The sequence below is a fragment of the Heteronotia binoei genome, chromosome 13 (assembly GCF_032191835.1).
Source record: "Heteronotia binoei isolate CCM8104 ecotype False Entrance Well chromosome 13, APGP_CSIRO_Hbin_v1, whole genome shotgun sequence".
Classification (NCBI taxonomy): domain Eukaryota; kingdom Metazoa; phylum Chordata; class Lepidosauria; order Squamata; family Gekkonidae; genus Heteronotia; species Heteronotia binoei.
Genome location: NC_083235.1, coordinates 50,433,665 through 50,459,979, shown reverse-complemented (window position 1 = coordinate 50,459,979; position 26,315 = coordinate 50,433,665). Strand labels below are relative to the sequence as shown.

At 43.5% G+C, this 26,315-nt stretch overlaps 1 protein-coding gene across 1 annotated transcript in view; it reads left to right on the top strand.

Moving 5' to 3' along the window:
- RGS9 (regulator of G protein signaling 9) overlaps positions 1-26,315 on the top strand; it is a 78,741-nt gene that overhangs the window by 19,629 nt on the left and 32,797 nt on the right. The window contains exons 2-9 of the mRNA XM_060253392.1: positions 500-596; positions 8,946-8,996; positions 9,139-9,245; positions 10,634-10,685; positions 14,511-14,569; positions 15,587-15,663; positions 19,275-19,356; positions 21,088-21,150. Of these exons, the coding sequence (XP_060109375.1) occupies positions 500-596; positions 8,946-8,996; positions 9,139-9,245; positions 10,634-10,685; positions 14,511-14,569; positions 15,587-15,663; positions 19,275-19,356; positions 21,088-21,150 (588 nt within the window). The remainder of the gene's footprint in view (positions 1-499; positions 597-8,945; positions 8,997-9,138; positions 9,246-10,633; positions 10,686-14,510; positions 14,570-15,586; positions 15,664-19,274; positions 19,357-21,087; positions 21,151-26,315) is intronic.

The window sequence follows — 26,315 nt, the reverse complement described above, 5'->3', positions numbered from 1 at the left end:
TCTATATTTTTCTGGAATAAATTTTAATTATTTTACTTAATTAGTGTTTTTGGTAAATTTAAGCAATAATTTCTGGACGTGTATCCTGTATACATAGATTCAAGATCCTTTTTAAGCCAGGTGCCCACCTGTCAATTCCCCAACCTCGTTTTGAGGGCATTTTGGCTTACATTGATGTCATGTGGAATTGATGCCATCATGCTGGGGACATCATGCAGGGACATTCTGGTTTGAGGGCAAAACTTTTGCTTCGGAAATTCCTGGAGATTTGGGGGCAGGGACTGCATGGTATGAGGTAAAGTATGAGGAGGGGGCTCAGCATGGATGTAGTGCAATAGAATCTACAATATGTAGTCCATTTTGTTTCTCCAGTAAGGGTGAATAAAGCTGGCAGATTTTTTTTTTTATTCCTATGTTAAGTGTTTAGTTTTCACACTCAAGCTGTTTTTCTTATTTCCCTTCTGTTTCATTCATAACATGCATTTGCTATAATTTGCAGCTTGAAGTTCTGCTAGTGGAGATGCAGGATCTGAATTCTGGCATCAAAATGATCACTCAGAGGGTCATGATCTCTAACATCCCACATGCTATGACTGGTAAGAGACCTTTGACAATAGCATACATTATGTAATAGCCACTTATATTCACTCTTGAATGCTGTCTGGGAGCTACCGTTGTTACAGAATGTGGCCAGAGTTCTGTTACCCAAACTGATTAACTTTGAGTCCGAGAAAGGAATAACACAGGACCTTGTAAGTCTGTTTATATCCGAGTAGATGGAATTTGGACTATCCTGGTTTTGGATTGGGTCAAGATAAAAAGTTTGAATCTCACTGGCTGGTTTAAAGCTAAGTGCTGTTAAACTTTCTTGGGAAAAAGTGGGGAAATACTTTGATTAGGCCATTATGAGCTGAATCTTCACGGGCACAATAATCTTGGGTGATGAACATATTTTAACATAATATAATATGATTAACAAATTTTAATTAGGTTGAAGTGAGCCAGATCTACTTTGACACAAAACATTGGGTGAGTCAAGATAGCTCCTGAAACTGGATGAAGCATAAATTAATGGCTTGAGTGCCCTTCTTTATTGAGTAAAAAATAAAATAAAAAGAGGAACCAGGCATTGGTTAATGTAATAGCAACTTCCTTGGAGTGGGCAGATCCTTCTGGAGTATGCCGGCATATTCCACTGTTGAAAGTCTTTTGTTATAAGAACTCTGAGCTGACAGAGATTACACTTAGTTTGTAATGCCAATCAGTTTTCCAGTACCATGGCTATACCAGGTGCCTTTGAAACTCCTCAGGTTTCAGATCCCTTTTGCATATAGACTGTAAAAGGGGTGCCTATTAAAACAACTAGGTCCAAAATATCTAACCAAGGGTGTCTCAACTGGAGGAGGTGGTGGGGTCCTTACAATGCTGGAGTGGGTTGTAGGGACCATATCACTTCAATATTGTTCTACCTACTTATTCCAGTTTCCTTCTGGGCTCAATTCAAGGTACTGCTATTTAAATTCAAGATACTGGTATTTAAAGCCCTGTGTATAGCATGGGACCAAAATACCTTAAGGACTGCCTACTCCATATGAACCTCTCTCCTCATTCCAGTCATCCTTGGAAGCCCTGCTTCAGTTGCCCCACCATCTGAGGGTAGGTGAGTGGCAACCCCAAAAATGGCCTTCTCTGTTGTAGCACCAGAAGTTTGGAACTCCCTCCCAAGGGAGATTCATCTCTCTCTCTCTACTGGTGTCTTTTGCCAGCAGTTGAACACTTTTTTTGTTTCATCTGGCATTTCCTCCTTCTAGTGTTTATTTGATTTAATTTTATATTTTAACTTCTTAAATGTTCTAATGTTTGCCACCTTGTGGACCCTGACTGGTTGGGAAGGAAAATGTTTTAAATAAATAAACAAACAAATAAAAGGGCAGTGACAGTTAATAATAATTTTATTTCTCCCTGTAGTGTTAGGAGGGTGGTCACAACAATCCAGTCCTTCCAGCCAAGAGGAGGTTTCTTCCAGGCAGCTGGGACTGTCATCCTGACAACACAAAGAATGGAAAATCATGACAAGGAAATTTTCCATTATACTTGATTCACAGAAAAAGAGCACAATATCCTACCTATTTCTATAACTGTAAATTTCCCTCCCTCAAACACACTGAATAAGAAATAGGCAGGTAGCAGTGCTTTGATGTATAGAATCTGTCATTACAGTGTGCTTATGACTATTATATTCCCCCTTTGTGCCTGCCAGCTATGTTCATTCAAGGCATCACCTTTTCACCTGCTTAAAAAGAACAGAGCATGTTGTAAATAATTTTCTACTGTTTATCCCTTGCACCAAGCCTTCTGCCCAGCTGAGGAAAGAAGCAAACAGGAACCACATGGGGGTACCTATGGCTTACGATTCTGTGCTGCTTCCACTTGCACAGTGTTGTTTTCCATTGCAGAGGTGATCCTTCATCTTGGAGCTATTCCTCCACAGTGCAGGGCACTGTTCATACAAGCCCAGTGACTTCAATGAACAGAAAACACCTAGTGGCAGAGGAACACACTCTATACTGGAGGATTGTCTCCAGACTCCAGGGCTTTTTTTGTAGCATGAACTCCTTTGCATATTGGGCCACCACACATCCCTGATGTAGCCAATCCTCCAAGAGCTTACAGGGCTCTTATTGCAGGCCTACTGTAAGCTCTTGGAGGATTGGCTACACCAGGGGTGTGTGGTCCAATATGCAAAGGAGTTCCTGCTACAAAAAAACCAAACCAAACCTTGATTGTCTCAGTGGATGAAGAGCGATTAATGGGAAGCAGGACATAGGTTCTAAGCCTGTATGTGCCTCTTCCCCACCCTGCCCCGCCACTGAGCAAATAGGAACTTAGGGTTGACTTTTTTCACTCTGGATGATTATTATGATTAGTATTTCCTCAGCCTCCCAGTAGCTGATTTTAAGACTGAAACAAACTGGAAGATTCATTCATACCTAGGTTGGATAACCAAGTATCCAAAAAATTCCCCAAACCCAAAACATATGACTTTGGGCTTAACAAGGTTCAGTTCAGTTCAATTTATTTACAGTCACAAACCAAGTAAAAAACCAAGAATTTAAAAGCTTAAGCACAGAAGATAAAATCTATACTATAATAAGTATTAGGATGGACAGTTGTCATAATATGTTCAGTATAAGAGATTACATCAAGACACAAGTTAAAACAAAACCTTAAAACTGAGAAGCAGTAAAATGAGTCTTTCAGATGCTATAGCAGGCAGGATGTGAGGGCGATCTGACTGCAACATCTGTCACTCCATTGATCGCCAGGGTTGATTTGGCTTAACAAGGTAGATATTTTCCAGGTGTTAAATTTTTATTTTAGATACAGAATTTATGTTTTGTCTTCCTGCCCAATCAAGGCCACCAAAGTGTTCAAAATACCCTCAGACATTGCTTCTCCAAAACAAAATCCCCTATAGGACATGTTGTGTTGTCATATGCCCTTCCCAAGGGCCAAGGCAAATATAGGTGGAGGAGCTTGTTCTTTAAAGTAAGTAAGAGCCAGCTGGTGTAGTGGTTAAGTGCGTGGACTTTTATCTGGGAGAACCGGATTTGTTTCCTCACTCCTCCACTTGCAGCTGCTGAATGGCCTTGGGACAGCCATAGCTTTGGTAGGAGTTGTCCTTGATAGGGCAGCTTCTGGGAGATCTCTCAGCCCCACCCACCTCACAGGGTGTCTGTTGTGGGGGAGAAAGATAAAGGAGATTATAAGCCACTCTGAGACTGATTCAGAGAGAAGGGCGGGGTATAAATCTGCAGTCTTTTTCTTCTTCTAAGTATGTGTAGCTTCCATACAAGCTGTTTTGTTTGGAGTTGCTGTAACTTATATGTACAGTTTTAACAAGGAATCCATATGGCATCCCTATCATCCTGGTACATTCCATTATTGTTGTTGTTGTTATTGTTATTACTATTATTTCGCCTTATCCCAGCAAATGCTGGGCTCTAGGCAATGTACAACAAAAAATACAATAAAACCAATTATCTTTTCTTTTTCAGATCTACTTTATAGCATTTCCCACTTTCTTCCTCGTTAATTCCTGTTTTGGCAGTAATAGCATTCCAGAATCCATGATTAATTCTGAGTTATTAATTATAATTTTGCAAACATGCTGTTGCAATAATATAAAAAAATACAATTATAATCAATTAATGCAAATTTTGCACAAGGGACTACCTTTACCTTTTAAATGTGGGGAAATGAGCCACTGAAGCTTTTCACAGCATGGAACTAAATAGTGTTGCCAGATAATCGTTGCAGATCAAACCAGTATTAAAAGGGACATGTAGAAGGACAAGTTTAAAAGCTGACAACCCTGCAAAATGAAAAGCAGTGCTTGAATTGGGAAAAACTGATAATTATGGATAGATTCAGGAATGACTTGGCTTCAGGAAGTAACTAAATAGGCTGTAAATGAAGCAAAAGGCACTTTGTTCAGTCATTCCTTTTCTACAGTCTCCCAAGTGGAAGCAACTATGCTTAAAAGAGGGAATTACTTAACTAAATAATGTAATTATTTTTTTGCATCTTCAGCCATGGGCAGCCCAATCCTAACTTCTGTGGCAGCTGACTGTGGCGTATTTGAGGCGCTGCTCATTCACTCCCTAAGGGCTTATTTCCACTTGAGCCGGGGTGGGGGGGAGAGAAGCATAGCTCACCGCATGTGAGACGGTTGCCATGGCAACTCCACTGGACTGCAACTCCTGGTGTGGGGGGGGCAAGGCGGAGGCAGCAGGAGGGGAGCGGCATCCCAGGCCCCCCAGATTGGCCAGTCCTGGTGCAGGCACTGTGGCACCTGACACTTAGGGTTGTGGAGAGGCAGCCCCAGAGAGGCTAATTGCCTTTCCCACCCCACCCCCTGACAGAGAACTGAGCCAATCACAGGCAGGCAGCCACAGTCATCTGCTTTCCATGCATGCCAGCACGGGACATGGGCATTCTCCTGGTGAAGAATGCAAGTCTGCCTCCTGCCAGGGCTCCACCCACATGGCCACAGAGGCCTTCCGTGTGGCCCTGACACCCCCTGCTGTGTGCATGGAACTCCTCCTCTGTGGGCCGCAGATCTCAGAATGTGCGGTAATGGCCATGCATCCACTCCATTAGTGCTCCCCCACCCCCGCTGTGGGTTCTGCCATGAGCACAACAACCCTGTGGGATTGGGCAGGCTATTGGGCCAACCAGGCTGATGTGCGCCACCTGGCCAAAGGCTACCCTCCCTCCCATGGGATGAGTGAGGCAAAGACTCCCCCTCCCCTGTCTAGCCTTGTGGCAGCAAGGTGCCTCATAATTTCCCCCTCCACAAGAAACAAGCAAGCCCACTCCCCAAGAAACAAACCTCCCAGACACTCCCTTGGGGAGCCCACTGACAGAGTGGCAGAGGGGGTGGTGAGGGAGAGGGGCACAGGGAATGTGCAGCAGATACCAAGCAGGAGAGACAAAGTAAGGCACATCTCAGACTTTTTTGTGCTGGAACCATATGCAACAACATCCTGGGTGCGACTTGGACAGTCTTGCAGGGCACGAGGCTCCACTCAGAGAGAAGGGCAGGAACAGCTGACTGAGTAGAGCGGGATGGGGGGGTGGGGTTGAATCGCCACAAACAGAAGCTTCTCTGTTGAATCCCCAGCTGGAAAACAGAGACAGAGGCCAAGAGCACCTGAAGGGGTAGCAGCTGCAGCATGAGGCTGTGTTTCGGCCAGAGACTCTCTTAAAGGGACAGTCTCCGACTCACCTCCCCACAGGAATTGGAGCATCTGCCAGCCCCCCCCCCCCGGTGCCCTGCCAGGGGAGGGAAGAAGGCAGATGACAGACCAAGGGGGGGCACCAGCAGCACACGAGGGCCATAGCACCCACCCCCTGCCTGAGCTCCCTACCCAGGTCAAGTGCTGGAGACATTGCCATGCTGCCCTTGCCTCAAGCAGGGAGAGGGGAGCATCTTTGGAGGGCGCAGTCATACTTACCTATCCATGTGCGACCACCCTTGTATGTTGAACCCCCGGAGGCCGGGTATCTGTTGGGACTTGGAAACAGGAAAGGTTAGCCACAGAGGAGAGACTTCACCCTCCTCCCCGCAAGTCAAAGAGCTTGCTCTGTACTGTCTAAGTGCCCTCACTGTGCAGCGTCCACCACCAAAGTGCACTGGCCCTCACTCTACGTCCGCATGCGCGCCCTACCTAAAGAGTTGTGCGGGGCCGGTGCAAAGGGCTTTGTAGGAGGGGGGGCTGTGATTGGGTACTGAAGAAGGAGCTCGTCTTGTCCAGGGCATGCGGGGATTGGTGCACCATTTAGTTGGTTCCCTAAAGGGTTTCAAGGCTGCACCGGGAGTGGGATTTGTTTTCGGGATACATGGGTCTCTATGGAATATGCCAGCATTTTCCTTGTCATAACTTCATGCCTCTCGCGGGGGGGGGGGGGGAGTGCTCCCAGGCTGAAAGGTCTTAGGGAGCCAACTAACACTGGCCACGCCCCTGGTGCCGCCCCCTCATATGTGGCTTAGCTCTCTATGCCCCAGTTGCACCACAGGCTGGGCGTGGCAGCCTTGCAACCTTAAGTTTTTCAAGATTACTCAGTTTGTGTGGACTCATTCAAAATGCTTGTGGAGCTGTTCCCAAAATTAGGATCCATGTTGCTGTCTACCATCAATAAATGACCATGAGATTGTAGGAAAATGTCTTATTGAAAATTTCTTGAACTCTCAAGGACTCATGGAATATTGTGTCAGAAACCAAAAAGATGAGAGATGGCTGGTAATCAGATATAGATGGATCTATCTCTTACTGGTTTGTGTTGGCCATACAATAGAGTACTGAGAAAGTGACAAATTCCATACAACAAAAGAGCTACAACTATGTAGTTTGCTGGGAAGGACTCTTATTGCAGAAAACACAATCTTAGCCTATAGTCATGTTTCACACTCCAGGTGACCTTTTTACTATCAAGATGGCTACAGAATTAAAATACAGAACAGAAGCATTCACCTTCCCCATATATCCATTGATTAAGGATGCAGCCAGTCAAGAAAATGAAATCTGGGAAATCGATGGCTTTCAGAGACTATTTCAACATTAATACAAATCAATAGGTTGGGACAAGAACAAGCCTCTGTATTCTCACACAATGTTGACTACTTGCTGATTTTATTTCATAATCTTATTTTCTGTTTTTGTACATACTCTATATTAGCTTGGATCCCATTCAGAATGTCTGTTGGCACAAAGCAGGGAGTAGCTTTTACCAATTTCCCGCTTATGTGGCAGCCAGCCAGCCCCCAAATGCTGCTCCTGGGGATGGGGGACTTTTTTCCCAGCTGCAGCAGAAAGCTCTTCTGGGCTTGAAAAGCTGCAAAGAAAATGTGGCATGAATTTTTCATTAAGGCAGGGGTGTTAAATGTCTGGCCTGTGGGCCACACACAGCCCGCCCAGGGCTTCAATCAGGCCTGAGGGGCTTTTTTCTCCCTCTTCCTCCCATCCTGTCCTCACCCTTTGAAACTCTGAGGCTGCTGAACTTCCCTTCTTTCTCCCTTGTGTTTGCTGGCTGCAGCAGGAAGCAAAGTTGCAAAGAAAATGTGGAGTGGATTTTCCATTAAGGTCTCTGGGCACAGAAACCTTAATGGAAAATCCATTCCACTTTTTCCTTTCAACTTTGTCTGCATTGCAATATGTTTCAATAGTGTGGAGCTCAGTTTAACTTCTCAACGTTCCTATGGCCAGCTGAGTTGCATCCTCACAAATAAAGGGTTGATGCTTTGAGCCAGCTTTGTCTCTGCTAAATGGACCTGAGAACTGATGCCTAATTACTCTAACCTGGGAACCCACAGCCAAAGGGAGATATTACACTGGAGAGCCATTGCCAGTTGGGGAGGTGGGGAGAAGCTTGCAATGCCCAACCATTTCATGTTTTCCCAGGCTGAGAGCATTTTATATTTTTAGTTTCTGCTGTATCCTTGTCCTTTTTCTTGATGTTTTATTTTTAAAACTGCATTGCCAAACCCTCCTGTTCCTCTACCTTTCCATTTTAAACAAAATATTTCAAGAGTTTTAAGCATATTTGTATTTTTAAGTCATAAATAACTTTAATTGTGTTTATCTGTGTCCTTTATAGAGTTTATATCTCCACTACCTGCCATTACATTTTATGACACACATGACCTGGCCCCACAAAGTCCAATTTATGTCAGATCCAGCCCTCCTAACAAATGAGTTCCACACCCCTGCTTTAGGTCATTTTTTTCTTTTCCTTGAGTGCTTTATTCTGTGTTCTTTATTGTATTTGTCCCCCCCAAAAGCCTGAATCCCAATACCATACTGGTACTTGAATTCAGGGTGAGGGGTTTGAAATCCTGAATTTTGGCAGGGTTCAATATACCTGAATCTGAAAAATCCCATTTTTTGTGTATGCACACCCTTAGTGGCAATCATGAAGCCATTCTTCCCTCATCCAGAGAAGTGCTTCAAATTTAAAGCACTTGTGTATGCATGTATGTGCTAGGATGAAGTATTATCTATCTTCATCCATCCTTGCAGTCTGAAAGCTGTTTCCTTTCCTGGTATGTACATTGACATATCTCACCTACAACTCTACAAACAGATGTTGCCTGTTTTGGGGGTAACATTAAAACCTTTTATTAGAAACTAAACTGGGATGACTGCAGACACCATGAGCAGCAGCTCCTTTTCCAGACTTCCTTTAGTTCTCTAAAAAGACTTTTGTCTTTTAACTGGTTTTAGTGTGTCAGTGGCTTAGTGCGGTGCTTTATATGTTTGGAACTGTAGCCTCCTCAAGGTTTATATTCAAGATGATTACTGTTATTAGCAGGTCAGAAAGTGAAGCTTTGTGCAACTCCTGCACCTCTGTTTTACAGGTGTGCTGTTGTCTTTGCTTTGCAGGTTCTGATATATGCAATTGGATTATGCAGCGCCTGCAGATTAGTGGTGAAGGTAGGAAGAGACATAAAACTTGGCACTTGGAAATGTTTTTTTTTTAAATCTGAATTCTCCTCTGTTAAACAGTGGATTGTTTTAAAATATTTGGCTTCACTATGTGTGTACCAGCCATAGCAGTCAATATTTTCCTTTATAGAGGCACTAAACCTGGGAAGTATGACTATCAAGTATGGATATATCTATCCTCTTCAAGAAACCAGAAATCTCACTCTCAGATCAGACAGCAGCCTCTACAGATTTCAGGTGAGCAGAGCAATAGCCAAAACAAGAAGCAGAGTCTAGTGTGATGTGTGTTTGTGTTTGTAATTTGTTGCGGCAAATGAAAGATGAAAGCAGAGTGAAACTTTCACAGAGATACAGCAGTGGTGCAGAACAAATAACAATAGATAACAACATTTATTAATGAAAAATATGCTGCAGGGGGCAGGAATTTCCATGGAAAACAAGGTCCTTGAGTTCACGCATGCAATTTAGAGCACTTTTAAGCCCTTCTCTTGCTTTGGGTATGCACGTGTACATTTGTATGAAGTTTTCAAATTGATTGATGACCACAAAGGATGGTTGATTTACAATTACATGTGATTTTGCCCTATAATCTGCTACTCATTACAGAAGAAGCTAGGCAAATCTCCTTAAGGAGGGAATATTAGAACCCCAACACCACTAATGGAAAAGCGTTATATCTCCTGATACACCCTCTGTTAGTCAGATGGTGGGTGTTATAGCACAGGACCTGCAAAGATGATCTGAGTGGTGGGGCAAGTTCCTATGAAAGTAAGTCACTCTTTAGTCTGACCCTTACTCTACAGAGTATATTCTCTTTGCCACTTGACACTGAGAGCTAGCTGATCCACAGTTAAGGAATTCCCTTCGTTGGTGGGCTGTCTCTTCACATCTAATCAAAGGCAAAGAGATCCACCCACCGAGTATATTCTCTTTTTTCATGTTGCACCACTACAAATCTGCACCCTGACTTTTTCCTGGTGTAATGCATGGCACTCTCTATTATCTTTTTGTACTACCACAAGTTTTTGTACTACCATCTCTGTAACCTCCCTTTTTTTCATAGTGTCTAATATAATTTAATATAATATATTGACTCCTAGAAGAATATGAAAAGGTAACAAGGTATTCTAATTTGGGCAAGTTGTTGTCTATGTATGTTACTTGTGCTGGGTGATCAATACCAGGAATCCAGTTTCAAAATCTACTGTTCATCCCTGGACCAAGGGAGGTCAGACTGGGCTCTATACGGGCCAGGGCCTTCTCAGTGGCAGCAGCAGTGCTGTGGAATGCTCTCCCTGAGGTCATAAGAGCCATGCGGGATCTCTTCCAATTCCACAGGGCTTGTAAAACCGAACTTTTTAAACAAGCCTATAACAACTAGGGGAGAAGGCTGCCACTCTTGTGCTGCTGGGCAACTCCACCAGCAGGACCACCAACAGATAAATGCAAAGCCTAGTACGATCTGAGCTGCCTAAGCTTATAATATGTTGTAAAGCACCAATATTTTGTTTTAAATGTACCTTTTAAAATAAGTAAAGGATTAAGTGTTGAAAGTATTCCTTGTTACGTCAGCAGGTATGATTTAGGGGGATAAGATAACTTTGTTTCTGTGTGGCTTTCTGCAGACACCCTACTTTTGGCCAACGCAGAGATGGGGAGCAGATGATACAGATTATGGTAAGCAATAATGTTTGTGAGGCATTCTCTGTCTTCTTGATGAAACCTAAAAGAAGTGAAGGCCGATTCTCATTTGCACACACAGTCATCCATAGCAAGGCAGATGTGTATGGTAATGCCTGAATGACTGCATCATTGTCTGTTTTTGACCTAAGACTTGCACTCAAAGGCTGAATTTGCCTTCTAGTTGAATCAGGGCATGCTTAGAAAATTGTGCTTGAATAGGAAAAGGGGAGGAGTTTGTAACTTTTAAAACAACAACTTTTATCAAGATTTGAGAATTCCATTTTACAGAAGTCAGGTTGCAGAAGGCCAGAAATAGCCATTTGAACACAGGGAATTTGCCTTGGGTTTGATGCACTCTGAAAGCATCCCCCCCCCCCCACTGGTTTTCCCACAGCATTAAACAGAAAATAATACATTTCCACAAGAAAAATGTTGGGACTAAGTGGGCCCACATCCAAGTGTCAGCTTTATTTGGTTTGTGGTTCAAACTGTCAGAGATATTTCAGCTCTCACCAGCTTCACCTTTCTCTGTACTTGCTGCCATGGGCGTGTGCTGCTGAGACACAAGTGTCAACAAACCAATTTTAATAAGCACATGTTTAGTTCATTCCACAGATATAGGTAAGGAATAAGAATGGAGCAAAACCTCAACCCAAATAAAAAGCCTATTTCCTCCTTCCCATATACCCCTCCCCCTGAAAAATGTCTTATGGGTGTGCCCACAGCAGGGTCTCCCTATGGAAAAAGGTTGTGCTGGATATTTGTTTTCTTCTGCCAAAGTAGGGTTGCCAGGGCTGAGTCAGGAGCCAGGAGACTTTTCCATTTCCTAAATAAATAAGAATACAGCAGTGCAGTTCCTCTGAATACAACCTTCATTTCCTCATCCTCTTTTTTTTTTCACCTATCCTGGCAGCTGCACTTCCACTAAATGAAAGTGAAATTTATCATACCCCCACAAGTCCCCTTATCAGGCTTTGGAAGTATTTAAAAGCATGGCTTTTTAAAGGGACACACACAAAAACTCACAAAGCAGCCAATATAAACAGAGTTTGCAAGCCCACACTTTTGTGATCTCACTGGGGCAATTTATTCATGGGAGTTGTTGAATGTAACAATCTGCTGTATTTCAACCAGCTTCTTCAGACAGGAAAAGGAAAGGAGAGCAGCCTAGGGGGTGTAGTTTTCCTCCATTCCATAATAAGGTTCTAGTTAACTCTTTCCCATTCATTTTTCACGTTTTATAACTTTTTTATTGATTTTAACTATAAAAAGAAAAAGCATAAGCATAAATACAGAAGCATTAAAGAGGGGGAGGGGTAGATACAGAGTGGGAGACCAGAAACAAAGAAAAATGCAAATATATCAGTTACATTTCTACCTCCAAATGAAATACCCAATTCTTTCTACCTGCAAGTATTAAATTTTCCCCTTATATTTTAACCACCTTTATCTTTCATTATACACTTTTTACTAAACTATGACTTAAAATGCAAGTCTAAACTATTCTTCAGCACACTTAAGTATAAGAAAGTCAGAGAAGTCTCAACACAGAACTAACTGGCTAAGCTTAACCATATTAAAAATTCTAACTTGTTATTTTAACAATGTCGTCATTAAAATGAGCATAAGAAACAAATATCTTTATCCTTCTAACTTACTTATTTCAAACAGAAAGAAAAAAATCAGATTTAAAATATCATAAAACGTAGAGAGAGAAAAAAATTAATAAGCAAGAAAAAAACATAGTAATTTATCTGTCTCAGTATAAACAGTTTATCCAAACAAACATATTAAGAGCAGATCTACCAGATTAAAGAATAATTGTGTTGTCTGCCTTCTTAAAAATTGATCCAAGTTAACTACTTATTTATATATAATTATTTTCAAAACTTTTCAGTCCTTTAACTCTTATATCCATATTGCTCTAGGAGGAACAATTTAATATGACCCAAAAATCTCACTTGGTCTTTTAAAATCACATGTCAGTTCTTGTTGAGAATTCCATATCCAATTACCCACAGAGAGAGAAACAGTTCAAAGACCCTTCTTCCTGAAAGTCTTTCACATCTTGATTTTTTTGCTGAGATGTACCTTCTTAAAGCCAACTTTAAGAGGGGACTGGATAAAAATATGGAGCAGAGGTCCATCAGTGGCTATTAGCCACAGTATGTGTGTGTGTGTGTGTGTGTGTATATGTGTGTGTGTGTGTGTATACACACACATATATTGGCCGCTGTGTGACACAGAGTGTTGGACTGGATGGGCCATTGGCCTGATCCAACATGGCTTCTCTTAAGTTCTTATGTTCTCTCTCCTTAGTGCAGTCATCCCTCTCGGTAAAAATAGTAAGGATCCCACGCCACTTGTTTCTCTCGAAAAAACTTCAATCAGTCTCAATTTCTGGTCCTTCTTTTTAACTGCGCAATAAGGTTCCATTTTGGTTTTCTTCTGTTCGTTTCCCAGCGGATCACTCTCCATTTCCAATTCCACAGACGACACTGAGATCTCTTTAACACTCTGCTCATGTAGATTTGAGATTTCGCTAGCTTTCAACATAAAAGCTCCCATTTGCTTTTTTTTTATCAACTCTGTTAATGAACCAAGATCTTGTTTTAGAGAAGTTATGGTAACCTTTGTATTTTTTTTATAAAACATTTTGCTTGGTAATGCCATTTTTCTCTACCAAATAACTCAGTCTATTTATCAAAGTTGAAAAGTAACTCAGAAACCCAGTTAGTCTGTCTCTCCAAATCTCCTCCAGCTGTGTGTTTTGATTGCTGCCATTTCAGTTGCACTCAGGCGGCAAAGACAAATCTCTCTAAAATATATCTCGTTTTTGTTCAGACCATATTATAGCCAGATAATAGTCTCATTAACACATATTCAATTATAATCTGGGTCAATTTGAATTTATATTCAGTCTAATTCAAATTGTTGCCAATGCTCAAAGTTGTTCTTTGTCTTTTCGAAGCCTCATTCACGGGAAAGTTGGGGAGGGGGGAATTCGCCTCTTTCCCTTCTTTTGAACTATCCCGTTTGTTGTTATGTAAAATGACCCAGTAGCCAGTGGTATTGGAAACAAACTTATTTGCCAAGTAGACTTGCCGTTCTCGAGGTAGGGAAGCGATGCATCAGAAAGCTTGTTAAGAAAAAAAAGAGCAAGTGGTTGGGTGTTCACCTCTTACTGCCATAATGGCAATCATGTCGGCAGAGCTTCGGGGCATACAAGAAGGACAGGAACAGCTGCCGCTATACCCCTGGCTTCTTGCAAAGCCCCATGCCAAAAGGAAACCCCTTCAGGGTCTCACTGGAGATGCCACGTCTGTGGCACCTCTCCAACCGCCTGATTCAGGGGGGCCGCTGGAGACAAGCTCTGCAGACCCCCACTGAGCTCAAGGCAACATACCCGGTATCTCCTATTCATTTTTCTACAGAAATGACTTCTGAAGTGAATGCAAAAACAGAGGGGCTCTGCTCACTGCTTTTCTCACAGCTTCACACACTAGTGGCTCTGCCTGCTTACCCTGCCCCCTGCTTTTCTACTGCTGAGATTTAAAGGCACACATACATTCCAAAACACAAATGGTTGCAAGCATCTTCTAAGTCTGCCAAGGTGTAAAGACACATGGTGGCTGTTGGGGCAGGGCTTTCCCCTGCCAGCCAGCTGGCTGGTGATGGGGAGGAGCCTGCAAAACCAGGGAATTCCCCAATGGGATCTGGGGACTAGCAAGCCTATGCCAAAGGGATCATCTCATTAATTATGCAAGTTTGTTTTTTGAAATAAGCAAACAGTGTATTTGCTTTTTTCTCCTTCTCCAGCAATTTACCTAGCGAAGAAAAATATTAAAAAGAAAGGACTCCTAGAAGAATATGAAAAGGTAACAAGGTATTCTAATTTGGGCAAGTTGTTGTCTATGTATGTTGCTAGTACTGGGTGATCAATACCAGGAATCCAGTTTCAAATCAGGTATAGTTACCCTTGCAATATCAGAATAAGAGTGGGACTACATATTATCAGCATCTCAGAGTTTCCAATAAAAACAGAGCCCCCAAGTCAGATTTCCTTCAATAGTACAAACCAACATTTCCTGTAATCATTATGCTGAATCTTTCCCTGTCCTCACTACCCAGTGCTGTGGAAAAGGGACTGGGAATTCTCATAACAGTAGAATTCAGGGTTACTCAGTGACTTGGGCAGTAGAAAGTACTTCTTCAAAAAGCATATTATTTGTGAATGAAATTCACTGCCAAAAAGATGTGGTGATGACATTCACTTAGATGACTTTGGAAATGGAGTAAATAATTTCATGTAGGCTAGGTCAAGCAATAGCTTTTTGTGATAGAATCTCCCTATATATAGTTGATACTGAGGATAAAATAACTACAACAGTTGACCTCATTCCCTGTTTTTGAACTTTTCAGAGGCAGTTGGTCAGCCACAGTTTTAGATGTACCTTTGGTCTGATCCCAAAAGAGAGTTTCAGGCCTCTTGTCTGCATATAGTATAATGGCATCAGGGGGCAAAGTAAGTTGACCTACAATTTAGAGAAGATAGATTCAAGTGGTTAGCCATGTTGGTCTGAAACAACAGAACAAACTTAGAGTCCAGTGGCACCTTTAAAACCAACAAAGTTTTATTCAATTTCATACCTTGAATAAAAGTTTAGAGAAGCAAAGCTTGACACACAGCTACCATGTTTAGCAAGAGCTCTGCTTCAGATAATGTACAGTTTCAAATTCATGACCGTTGTGGTTTATGTTAATATCTTATCTTGCAAGTTTGATCTATGCTTAACACAGAATTGTATACTGTGACATTTTGTCACATTCTACACCTTGAGAATAACGGAAACCTACTGCCTTCACTGGTGTCTTGCTGCTGTTGCTTTTTCCAGGAACAATATAACATGCTGAACAAAAAAATCAACCACAAATGGGACTTTGTTATTATGCAAGCCAAGGAACAATATAGGTGAGACATTTCTGAATGTGTGTGTTTTTTGTTTGTTTCGCTTTGCTTTGCTTGGGTGTTGGGGAGAGCAGTAAGCAAGTCATTGGTTCTCATTTTAATCCCTTCGCACTTTTTAAAAGGAGAGTTCTTGAGCTGACCTTTGCTCTTACATGGAAGCATCATTAAATTGATTTACAGATCTATGTACAACTAACCAAATGGGTGATAGTTTGCACAGACTGCTTGAAAGACAATTAGCTATCTAGAAATGCAGTTCCACCTTCCTCTGATTATTTGGCTTCTTGAAATTTATTTTCAAGGCATTCTTGTAGTGTCCCCCTGTCTAATTCTGCCTCGGCTGGGCTGGGCTGGGCTGACATGCCCTCCAGGAGCACTTTTGTTGCTGTCAGCACTGAGCATACAGTAGTCTCATAATCTGGAGAGGAGGAGGATGACCATACCTCAGGGCACACTCTCTCTAGCTGGCCTCCTCTCCTTGGCTATGTTGGGCAGGTCTGGCTTTCCTCCCTGATATGATCTTAGTTTACTTATTAAAGGCTGGTCATACCCAGGCACTTCCAATACCTCATGAGCTAGGAGGAGCCTCTGCAGAGGTGTGCACTCCTTTCTCAATGGGCATCTGTCCTGAGTCTCCTCTCCCTTGGCCCACCTGGTTCCCTCCCAGGCCAATTCTGCCAGTCTGATTGGCCCATAGTCCTTCCCCATCAATGTCCTAGCCAGTCTGGCTGCTCCTTGGCTTGGCCCAGTTGTGCTGGCCCACCTTCTGGCTGCTAATAATGCCAAGCACTCATGGTGCAGCCACAGGCTGGCTTGCCTCCCCAGGCATCCTGTCTGCCTGCTGTTGTTGCTGTGGGCATCTGACCAGATTCACTAGCCTCTGGGAAACCCACAGCAGTTGGTGGGAGATTCCACCTAGCCTCCCTTACTTCCCTAACCTCAGAGGGGCTCAATGCAGGCTAGTCCTCCGACTTAGCTGGCCTCGGTAGTTGTGAGTGCAGGGTTGTCTTGCCACACCTGGACACTCTCAATGGGACGTTTGCGAGCTGAGGTAGTTAGAAGAAGAAGAAGAATGGCAGATTTATACCCCACCATTCTCTCTGAATCAGAGACTCTGAGCAGTTTACAATCTCCTATGTCTTCTCCCCCCACAACAGACACCCTGTGAGGTGGGTGGGGCTGAGGGGGCTCTCACAGCAGCTGCCCTTTCAAGGACAACTCCTATGAAAGCTATGGCAAACCCAAGGCCATCCCAGCAGCTGCAAGTGGAGGAGTGGGGAATCAAACCTGGTTCTCCCAGATAAGAGTCCGCGCACTTAACCACTACACCTAACTATCAAACAAGTTAGGGCTGCCTGTCTCTGGGTGGGGCCTAGAGAGCTCCTGAAATTTAAACTGATCTCCAGAACAGAGGGATCTGCTGTGTTGGAGAAAATTACTGCTTTGGAGAGTAGACTCAGTGGCATTGTACCATGATGAGGTCCCTCAGCCTGAGCCAGTTTGGTGTAGTGGTTAAATACACGGACTCTTATCTGGGAGAACTGGGTTTGATTCCTCACTCCTCCCACTTGCACCTGCTGGAATGGCCTTGGGTTAGCCATAGCTCTTGTAGGAGTTGTCCTTGAAAGGTAGGGTTGCAAAGTCCAACCCCAGAAATATCTGGGGGCTTTGGGGGTGGAGCCAGGAGACACTGGGGTGGAGCTAGGGGGGAGGGGGGAAACGGTGCTAGGGAGCGTGGCGAGCTGCCCCGTCTCGGAGTGGGCGACGCCACTGCCGCCTCTTCTCAACCTGAGCTCATCTCGGAGGAGCAGCCACGGCGAGCGGAGAAGAGGCGGCAGCGGCGGCCTCGCCGCTCCGCTCTGCCGTGGAATCGGAGGGGGGGTGGAGGCGGGCTGGGGGCGTGGCGAGCCACGAGTCCAGGTCCTAGAAGGGCTCCTGGCCTGCCTCGCCCTTCCCTGCGCTGCTGACGTCTCTTGGCTGCTCCTCTGAGATGGGCTCAGCCTGGGCCCATCTTGGAGGAGCAGCTGCGGTGGGCAGGGAGGGGGCGGCAGCGGCGCGGCGGCCTCACCCGCTCTGGGATGGGGCGGCTGGCCATGCTCCCCGGTGCCGTTTCCACCCCCTCCCCCCGCTTCCTTTTTTGTGGGGAGAGGGGGAAGAGGGTGGAAATCCTGGGGTCCCCCGCCAGGGCGGGAGGGTTGGGAAGCCTATTGAAAGGGCAGCTTCTGGAAGAGCTCTCTCCCGGCCCTCCCATCTCACAGGGTGTCTGTTGTGGGGGGAGGAGATAAAAAAGATTGTAAGCTGCTCTGAGACTCTGATTCAGAGAGAAGGGTGGGGTATAAATCTGTGGTCTTCTTTTACAGTCTTCTTCACTTCCCCAAATCATCAGGAGTTTCCCAATTGGAAATTGACCACCCCAAATGTAGCATAATAGCCAAGCAGGTGAGCTGGGAAATGCCAGGTTCAAAACTCACCTTACTGATATAGTTAACTATATAAAAAAAAATTCAGCTTTTTTTTGGGGGGGGGGGCAGATCTCATGTACATTATGTGAAAAATTCAAGGTAAAGATATTGAGAAGTCCCCCATTTTAAATTCATAGGTGCCTGATTTGACCACACATTAACTTGTCAGTATAAACTGCTCATTTTAAAAGACTGGTTGCAGTGGCATCAAATAACATCTGTTGTTTCTTTTATTAATCTGGGGCTTTGCATATTTTAGCCACCATCAAACTGTTTAACGCCAAGGTGGCTGCTCAAAGTTTATATGGGGCTGGCATCTGGATTGACAAAACAGGGGAGTACTTTGATTCAGTTCTTCTTAAATACCTACGTATCCTCTGTGGAACACTGAATTATGTAGCGGGGTTTGCCCTCTGAGCCAAACTGAGACAACCATCTCTTGAAGCTTGGGGCTGGATGAAGGCTTCTCCCTTGGAGGAGTTATTCAGTGAATGGGTTCTGTTCCCACTCAAGCCTCCCTTGGGAGAGTTATTCAGTTGAATGGGTTTTGTTCCCACTCAAGGCTAACTTACTCTCATATCTGAGACTGGGAAAGAATCCCCCCTCATCCCAGTGATCAGGTTGGCCAGTGATCATGGCTTGTTTGCTTTCCTATCACCACTTTGGTGGGACTTGGTTTGTTTCTTTCCATCTTCCAGAGCTGTTGCTTTTTGGTCTCTTCACTGCACTGTTTGTGCTGTTTGTACATTGAAAGGTTGGTTGTATAGATTCATTTGAGGGTTGACTGATAGAGGTACAGTGCTCCTTTGTGGCAGGGGATTGGGCTAGAGAGCTGAACCTGCCTTCCTTTCAGGGGTATCTCACTAGTCTAGTGAAGCTGTAATTCCAGGCAAACTCCAGCCTCCACCATGAGGTTGGTAACCTAATGTGTGCATTAGAACAAGGATGAAAAACTGTGGCTAAGTATATCCAAGGACAGTAAAACCTGAAGTAGTGGCTAACTGCTGATCATGAGCATTAAAAATGAAATTCATGGCAAGTGCTTAGCTGGCTTGTAGGAACTGGGGTCAAATATATGCAAATAGTTCCATGGATGGGGAGTATCCCTGTGCTGTGATTTGTTTAAATGTAACCATGTCTCTGGCTTTGTAGGACAGGAAAAGAACGAAAGAAGGAAGACCGGTTTGCTATGGACTGTCAGGAAAAGGCATATTGGCTAGTGCATCGAGCACCTGTAAGTGCAGATATATTTACCAGTCTAGGGCTGTTTGCATGATTCTTCTTACTGTGACATAAAAAACACTAGGCTACCAGTGGGTACAAGTTTCAGGAACTATATCCTGCCAATCTGACCAAGTGAGAGTCCAGCAGTTAACATACAGAGAAGGTATACACCTCTGGCAAATGTCAGACTATAATTGGAGTATAATTTTTTTGGGGGGTGGGTGGGTGGGTTGAAATACTAACTGCAAAGTGTCTTTGGTTCCACTTCATCTTCCCTGCTGCTGCTCTTTTGATCACACCAAAGTCAAATTTGGGCATTCTTGAGCTCCTTCTCCTCTTTTTGCCCTTTAAGATGGCAGACCTCCAGCTGAGCTTTAATTATTGATGACCAAATTTCAGGAGTCATTAAGACACTAGATCAAGACTGCGTTGTGCTTAAACCAGATGCAGTTGTGCTATGCTATTATGTTTATTATATAACTCTGTAAACATGCAAGGTGTTTTACAGAATGGAATAAGACAGGACTCCTGCTTTGAGGAGCTTACAATCTAAAATTTTACATAAAGGAAGTAACAAAGGGCAGGGAAGAAGATAAAGGTCCTTAAGGCCTTGCGTAAATATTAGGTTTGAGGAAGGGTTTAGTTTGTTTGCTATGTCAAGATGTGGCATCCTTCATTGGGCAGGATTTTCTCTGTTTCATTCTGCTCCCCTGGCCAAGGGTGTTTTTTATGCTTCTTACGGTAGAAACAAGGTCAAATGGGAGCACAAGTGGGGGACCCACAAAGACTTATGTGGGGTGGGGAATCTCATTTTCTCCTCCCAGGCTGTGTCCTCTTTCGCTTTCTCGAATGCCCCCATAGCATCGTTCCTTTTCCTGTTTCCTTCCCACCCATCTACCAGCCAGCCTATCTTTTTTCTGCCCCCCTGTGTTCAGCTGTTCTTTCCCTCCTCCTGGCAGCTTCCTCCTGAGAAAACTGCACAGTTCTGTCCGCTGGACTGGGCTAAGCCCAGTTGCATGGTGGGGAACATATGATGACTTGCAGGGAGCACATCACTTGCTCCTGTTTGAACCTCCCCACACTTCCCTCCCTTTCCCTCCTGGTATCCCTTTCCCTGCTTCCTTCTCACCTTACCACCCATCAAAGCTACCTTTTATCTGTTCCCACCTTCAGCTATATTTATTATTTTTTCATTTATATCGTGCTTTTCTCCACAATGAAGACCAAAACAGCTTAAATTCTCTCCTCTATTTTATCCTCACAACAATGCTGTGAGGTAGGTTAGCCAGAATGTATGTGACTGGCTGTAAGTCACCCAATAAGCTTCCATGACAGAACGGGGATTAGGGGTGCCATGTCCCCCCCTGCCACCAACACATGATGGGGGGGGTAGGGTTGCCAGATCCAGACTGAGAAACTCCTGGAGACTTGAGGGTGGAGCCTGGGAAGCACAAGGACCTCAGTGGGGTACAGAGCCATAGAGTCCACCCTCCAATGCATCCATTTTCTCCAAGGGGGCTGACCTCTGTAATCTGGAGATGAGCTTTAATTCCAGGGGATCCCTAGGTCCCACCTGGAGGCTGGTATCCATAATGGGGATTTGAATCTGGTTGTCCCAGATCTGTGAAATTCTCACACAGATGGGATTGCATCGAGATTTAGATACATTGATATATTTATGTTTTAAATTGGTGCAAACGTGTAATTTTTTTTTGTATGTTGTGGGGTTTGTTTATGACAGCCAGGGATGCAAGATGGACTTGAGTATGGGCTAAACCGAGTCTATGATCCCAATGACATTAAGGTAAACCAGGTAAGTTTTGTCCTTCAGTATTTAATATGTTCTTCAGCAAATGTTGGGCTTCTGTAAACCTGCATGGTAGATGTGTGTTTGTGGCCTAAAGGAGTCTCAGCCAAGCACAGTCCAGCAACCAATGGCGAAAGTGATCATGATGTGTAAAGTACCACAGAAACATGTTTTGGAAAGCACTGCATTCATATCAATCACTGAGCTTAGTGTACTAGCAAAGAATAAAACAAAAGGGCCTTTAAGATGCCACAAGACATTTTTTGCTTTGCTGTAACAGACAAGCACAGCTACCCTTCTGGAAATTTCTTTCAAACAAAGTAGTTCAGCTTCACAACTGAGTGGAAGATCTGTGCCTTTTCTTCTCCTAAATCTAGAATGCTAACACACGTGGCTTTCTTGGCCTAGATTTCATGGAGGTGGTAAACCTGAGTCTTTCTACAGCAGCTAAAGGCTCACATGCTCTTTCATTAAATAAAATGAAACAACCCCCGCCCATAAAACAGTTATAGGGAAAATAGTCCTAGTCTAGTCTTTCCCCAAATATTGTACTTTTCTAGATGAAAAAAATATTGTGTGGGGAGTGCTCTTATCATGTAAACTTCCTCTTGCAGTAGAGGTGTAAACTAGGGGGGTGAGGCTGAACCCCCCTGGGATTTCTCAGTGGGGGCCATGTCTCCCTGGGCTGCCAGGTAGCATCATGAAACTGCATAGACCTTGGGCATTTTTACACTGAGTTTGTGACTCTCTATCACCGCACTGGAAACTCACCTTTTACATTACTTAACATTCTCAGAACTGTTTTGCATCGTTGCTACACGAAGCATCTACATTTGTTTCAAACTTGTATTGTAGAAGTTTTCATACGTTTTAAAAGACTCCGCCAAAAGCCACAAGGTGCAGTAATTTGCATGAGAACTGATAGCACTTGAAATTTTTACATATCATTGCTTGCCTCATCTTGTAATTTAAATTTGTATTGTTTTTGCAGTGTTGACACGATTTCCAAGCAATCATATACATTTAACTAAGCACTGGTATTCCAGCTGCCTTCTGATCCCCCCCCAAATTGAAACGCTTTCAGCAGGCAATATAGAACTTTGGCTATGCAAAATGAGCAGAGCAAATCCACAAATGCAAAAGGAAAATAATTAAAGTGGAACGGTGGCAGGTGATTTGAAGACTCTAAAACTGAATGTAAAAACACCCATAAACTTGTGCAGTCTCATCCTCTCCACTTGCACAGAGGCTGCCAACTCCACTTTCTTCCTCTGGGACTTTGGGACATTTACTTGCCATTCAGGAGCACCCTTCCATTGCCTTACGTTATTTTTTTCCTTGGGATCTTTGGAAGCCCCTACTCTCAACCTGCGACTGAACAACAACAAAACTCTCAACCTGTAGATAATCAAAACTGACAATGTGCTGGAAGTTAAGATGGTTTTGGTAATCTGGGACTTGTAGCTCTAGCAAAAAAAGCTGAAGGGATGGGAATTTTTCTGTCTTTAGCCACATATGTTTGGGGGGGGGCAGAGGCCTGTGGCTCAGATGTTGTAAGTTAAGGTTTTTTGGGTATCCTGAGACTTGCAGCTTTGGGGGAAAAAAGAAATGGAGGACATGTGGATATTACTGTCTTTAGCCATCTGTGTTGAGGGATGGGGGAAGAAGAGGCCTGTGGCTTAAATGCTGTACATTAAGGTGATTTGGGTATCCTGAGACTTGCAGCTTTAGAGAAAAAAGAAATGGAAATAGCTACTATTTTTATCTCACTGTGTCTGAACAAGGGGGTGGGAGGGAGATAAACCTGGCTCACCAAATATAGAAATTTAGGCGATTCTGTTGTCCTGGAGCCTACTTCAACCAAACAAATGATCTAGGGTTGCCAAGTCCAATTCAAGAAATATCTGGGGACTTTGGGGGTGGAGCCAGGAGACATTGGGGCGGAGCCAGGAACAAGAGTGTGACAAGCATAATTGAACTCCAAGAGAGTTCTGGCCATCACATTTAAAGGGACAGCACACCTTTTTAAATGTCTTCCTTCCATAGGAAATAATGAAGGATAAGGGCACCTTCTTTTGGGGCTCATAGAATTGGACCCCCTGGTCCAATCGTTTTGAAATTTGGGGGATACTTTGGGGAGAGGCACTAGATACTATATTGAAAATTTGGTGCCTCTACCTCAAAAAACAGCTCCCCCAGAGCCCCCGAAACCTCCAGATCAATTCCCCATTATACCCTATGAGAAGACGTTTCCCTCTCCACCCCCCTCCCCCCCGCCCCCCCCTTTCTGGGAAATCTGATGCAGGAGACAGAACTCACTCACCTCCGGAGGTGCAAAGGCACATGGTCCTTTGGGGGCGTGGCTGGGCTCCCCTCCCTTCACCGGCCAGCTGACTGGGGGCGGGAAGCAGCCTGAGAAAACGGAAGAGCTCTGGCTGCTGCGATCGGGGCTGGGTGGGAAGGGCTGCCGTTCTCCCCCTCCCCCCCCCCGCTTTCCCTTTTATGGCCAGCGGGAGGAGGAGGCTCCAAATCGGGGGTCTCCAGGCCTAGCGGGGGATTTGGGACCCCTAAAATGATCCCATAATTTCAGGTCAGGGTATCTGAGAAACCAGCATTTACTGTAGATTCTGAGATGCAGCTGGACATTAATGTCGAGTATCCAGTATGTAAGTGGTCTAGTTATTAGAGCACTAACCCAAGACTGGGGAGACCAGAGTTCATATCCTCACTTAGCCACAACATACACTATGTGACCTTGGGCCAGTTATGCACTCAGCCAAAACTGTGAGGAAAAGATAACTGAAATAGTTACTCCAGTTGTCTCAGTGAAAGACTTCATGCTTCCCCACAGTCCTCTTTAACTGAGATTTCAAACTATTATGAGTGATTTTTTAAAAAAGAACCCATATGATGGCTTATGGTTTTTAGAAATATAATTAATTGCATATTTAAATAATTTAATAAAGATTACTAAGTGTGGGCCTGGACCAGGTTCAGCCCCTCGCCCCACCCCAGGAAATTGAGAAGTCTGCATCCCTGACTTGTTTTTGAAGTGACACAATCCAAAGGTCTGTTCTCAATGAAAATTAAATCCTTGTTAGATCGCTGTTACTAGCAACTAGTCTGAGAATGAATAATTCTTTGGAAGACTGGCCAAGAGTGCATTCTGGCCAGGTGCCATATCACTTTACTGAGAGTGAAGGGACAGAAGAGACTAAGCAAGACCATTGTTACAGGTCAGTTGGCCTCCCTGCTAAAGGTAAAGCTTGGATGTTGTTTGGTGTGAGAAACCAAAGTCTTCCTTGGGGCAATTGTTTTCATCAATCTCAGTAGGTCCCAACAATGCTTCCTCTAAGCTGTAGAGCCTTGTGAGCAAAAATTCTACTTCATGAGCTACTGGCATTAAAGTTGCAAGCTACTGTGTATATTAGTTTGCTCTGGGGCCATCCTTCCTGAGCTAAGACAGAAATGTGTGAGTTGGAGGATAAAAAAATGTGAGCTAGCTGATGCAAACTCAGCTTAGTGGGAACACTGGTCTACTACACTTTTCATTCATGTGAGGGCTCTCTCAAGTATTCCAGCTGTCATAGGTGGATAACTGCTGTGGCCAAGTGGACTTGGTTGCTGTGGAGACTGAAAAGGAAAGCTAAATTCTTCAAGCCTCATAACAACCACTTGTAATACATTCATACATCTGAGTGTAGACCAAAACAGGGAGTAAGTTGGGATGGGCTTTCTTTTAAAAAGGTACTTCTTGCAACTCCATACATTTTATTAGGAATTCACCAAAAGGCAGGTATACAAAAAGACCTGCTTGTGGCGATATTTTGGTAAAGGAAGGTGAGGAAGGTGAAATGTGTCAATGCTTTTCAGCTTTGCTTCTTGTAAATATGTATGTATATATGCATGCTTGCATGAATGCATGTATGTATGTGTGCCACATTGATCTTTTGTTCAATTGACCAGTGCTTGCTTCCTCTTTCACCTGGAGAAAGCATAGATTTTTTCCCTCATAGGAAACAATGGAGGATGACTTGGATACCTTGTTCAGGGACCCATAGCAATCGACCCTGTGGTCCAATTTACATGAAACTTGAGCGGGGGGAAGTTTAGTGAAAGGACAGTGTTAATTCAATTGCAATTTTGATGTCACTTGTGCAAAAACAGACAACTGCTCTGGAAATATCCCTATAGAGAACAATAGGCCCAAATAATATCAGGCACTCCCCCCAAAAAAACCCCAATCCCCAATATGGGACTTGAATAATTTGGAATACTGTTATTTATGCCCTCCTTGAAATCTGTCTGAAAATCCCATTTTTCCTGGTACACATCCTTAGCTAAATACAAGAAAAAGTATGCTTGTTCATGTTGCAACATGTTAGTCAAGTAAGGAAATTTCTTTCCTACTTACCTCTTTCCTTTGTTTGACTATGGATTTAGGACAACATGCATTTTCTTGTTAGGAATACCACAAATCTAGTTTAGACACACTTTTTGTTGAACTGCACATCAGGAAACCTACTACTTGCTTTTCCCAGATGTGTTTGGTTAGTTTTTCTGTGGCCCAAATTAGAAACACTAAAGCAACTTTCCAGGATGTTCTGAATTCCATTTGGGTAGACATGTTGGTCTGCTGCAGCAAAATAAAACAGAAGATCAGAGACACCTTAAAGACTAAATAAGTTTATTCCAGCATAATCTGTTGTGAATCAAACAGCCTTTGCTTCTTCAGATGCATTTGGAGTGTGAAGTTATATCACAGGGAATGTTATTATGGATTTTTACAGATCAATATATTCCACACTTTTTCATGTTTATGCTTATATTTATGCTTATAATTATATTTTATACTTCAAGATTTTGTATGCTTTGTGTTTATTGTTGTAAGCTGTTTTGAATGCCAGACTGATGAAACAGCATGCTATCCATTTAATGAATGAATGAAGTCAGAGCAGGAACTATAACCACGAGCTATTGTACTGATAGATGAAAACACTGTAAACAGCTTGCATGTTTATCAAGATCTTGAGTTAATTCAATTTGGTGGAAACATGAGTTGACAACAATAAACCAATTGTATTTTGTACTGTGAACAGAGAATGAGAGAGTAGCAAAAAAACTGAATGGTGTAAAATTAGAAAGCAAAAGTAGATAGATGG